The 2,919-nt window shown below is 28.0% G+C and overlaps 1 protein-coding gene across 4 annotated transcripts in view; it reads right to left on the reverse strand.

Annotated features, from left to right (window-relative positions):
* The window catches only part of LOC107605513 (calcineurin B-like protein 10), a 6,133-nt gene extending 4,130 nt beyond the window's left edge, over positions 1-2,003 (reverse strand). For 3 of the 4 annotated variants that reach the window (XM_016307412.2, XM_016307411.2, XM_016307409.2), the window contains exons 1-4: positions 1,846-2,003; positions 847-1,015; positions 385-467; positions 190-249 (exon numbers count right to left, since the gene is read on the reverse strand). In XM_016307412.2, the coding sequence (XP_016162898.1) occupies positions 190-249; positions 385-467; positions 847-1,015; positions 1,846-1,869 (336 nt within the window). In that variant the 5' untranslated portion in view covers positions 1,870-2,003. The remainder of the gene's footprint in view (positions 1-189; positions 250-384; positions 468-846; positions 1,016-1,845) is intronic. The other variant, XM_016307410.2, reaches the window with a different exon arrangement.

Here is a 2,919-nt window from a genome sequence, read left to right on the forward strand (position 1 = left end):
TTCGTCCTTCGACATTTCTATATCCGAAAACGGAAATATTTGGTAATAAAAAAAATCGGCCAAAAACAGCCATAACTTGTCTTATTTAGCATTAATTAATTATCGCGATAATTAATTAATGCTAAATAAGACAAGTTCTAGCTTTTTTTTTGTCTACCTAGCATTACCCATCAGAAAATTATTACTTACTCGATCTAGGAAAAGATATTCTCCATTAGTTGTTTGGAATAAAGCCAATTGAAGTTCCTCCTACAATTATATCGGACGAAATCATATAACTATTATATCATCACATTAACTCGAATAATATTGGAGACATCATAAGCTAGAGTAAAAGGAATTAAAAGAGTATATATATATCATATATGCTTGAAAGTTAGTTACCTTGTGAATGAAACCATCATCAATTATGGAGCTACTTAACCTCTTAAACAGCACATACAATGCCTCCACTTCATTAATAGTAACTGCATCATTAATTAAAAAACAAAAATCTCCGCACTTTCTTTATTATCAAATAATATAGAATACAAATTTTAAGAAAAGTATAAGGTACCAACATATTATCTGCCAACTTATTGCTAATAATAATTAATTATTATATTTTAAATACATATATAAAGAGACACATCTAAAAAAATATATCTATAAAGATACTTCTATTAAACACAACCATAAAAAATACATTTTTATTAGACACATCCACAAAGACACTTCTATAAAATATAATTATAAATAAGAGTTGGCAGAAGTTGGCAGATATGCTATTGGTAAAGTAGCGGAACCGCGAATTTTATATTACGTAAAAAATATAGAATTTCTCAAAAAGAAAAAAAATAAAATTACATCTGGTTTCTTGAGCAAGGCGAGCGAGATCCTCATAATTGTAGTAAGGTTTGTGATTTTTAGCAACACATCTTGATTGATAGTTGAAACAATTAGCGACAGCAATCATGAAGACTTCAATCATAGCCATGAATGGCATCAAAACCTTACATATTGTGTCCCCTATATTCTGTTCATTAGTATATGAGGTGAGTCAGCAAAGAAGTTTCAAGAAGGTGAGTCAGCAGAGTTAATTATAGAAAGTTAGGTTCGGTTATGTCAGTTCTGTTATGTAAACGTGATAGGTGTGACTTTTGTTATTGGAGTATGATAAGCGTGATTTGCAGGTTTAGAAAACTCTATACAGGAGTAATAGGTGTGACTTCTGTTATTATTAATATTTTTAATAATATAAAATTATATATTTTTTAATAATTAAATATTAACTAAATTTTAATAAAAGTGCTGATTTTTGGAATTTTTTTAACTTTATAAATAGAGTTTAGTAAAATTTCATCACAAAACTTCATATTCATCATGATATCATCAGACCATAACAAAGTGCAAACCACTTATGTTTTGTTTAGTAAAATTTTCATTTTTTGAGAGTAGGTTATTTAAACTGTCTTTTAAAAGATAATTTGTTTAAAAATTGCAGTATTATTATATTTAGTAAAATCAAATTAAAAATAATTTTATTAAATATAAATAATAACAATTATATTTGATAAAATATCAAATACAAAATAAATGGTTCCAATAAATGGTTTCAATAGAAGTTTTACAAAACTTGAGTGATAAAGACTCTCGTTTAAGAGAAAACAAAGTGAATAATAATATTTATATATATTTGGTATAGTACAAGCGTATATATGATATGCGCATAAATTAAAGTAATAAGAGTATATGAGTAAAAATGGTAGGATTACATCATATACAGCCTGTTAACTAAGAAATTATGTAAACTTTATTACGAAGATAATTAGTGAAACATTCTTTTAACAATAAATAAAAACTTACAGGGGAATCATAATCATCAGCCATGTCTGTAAGTGCAGAATGATTAGAAATGAATAGCTCACAATGATTGATGATGAGCAACTTGTTATTTCTTCTTGAAAAATCTCTTCTCTCTGTGTTTGCTTTTTCTGATCTTTCAGTTGAGCTTTTTTTTTCCCATATATATAGAGGTTGTATATGTTTATAAATAAAAAGCCAAGTCCACAATACTCATAATTATTACTAAAAGACTGTATTACCAACATTTTTTTAAAGTTCATGTTAAAATTATCAGAAAAGAGAAAAAAAATGACCAACTTTTCTGTCAATAATTTGAAAACAAAAAAATTAAAGAGTTATAAAAATTTTGAATTTATAATTTTTAACTAATTTTTATAATACAGTGGTGTTATGTAAGTAACCTGAGATGGGTGGATTGGGTTTGAAGGATTGGCCCAAACGTCCGTGAAAGGTGGTTTTATGCGTTTTGAAGAATGGGGGTGGTATATATAAACACGCTCCGATGCCTAATTAGCAAAGGAGTAGCAGGTTTTGAGAGTATTGGAACTTAGTTTTACCTGAGTGTGTCAATGTATTTATAATGGTGATTCAATAATCACCATTGGAGTAGTTCCACTTCTGAAGGCAGATAACTAGCCCTTTATTTTAGAGTTGTTGAGATATTGCTTCTAAAAGTAAAAAATTGATGAGAGATTTTAGGGGTAATTACTTATTTGAGTCCGACTTTGGATTAGACCTTTTTAACTTACTTGAGTCTGAATTATAGTATTGAATTAAGATATGAACAAGTGGTATATTCCAAAAAAAAATCATCCTCATATTTCTAATCATGATGTATTTGATAAACATAACACACTAAGAGTTTGTCCTTTTGGTTGAATTATCAATCTGAATGAGTTATAGTCCAACAATATAATCCATTACACAGAAGAAACCTGAATACAAGAGATAGGATTGCATCAACCCAACGTTTGATGATGACGTAGCATCCATCACCACAAACTAATACCTCAATGACAGAATGATAGAGAAAATACTTTGATCTGATCTCTAAATTTGTACTAAGTCTCAATT

This window comes from Arachis ipaensis, chromosome B06 (genome assembly GCF_000816755.2).
Source record: "Arachis ipaensis cultivar K30076 chromosome B06, Araip1.1, whole genome shotgun sequence".
Taxonomy (NCBI): domain Eukaryota; kingdom Viridiplantae; phylum Streptophyta; class Magnoliopsida; order Fabales; family Fabaceae; genus Arachis; species Arachis ipaensis.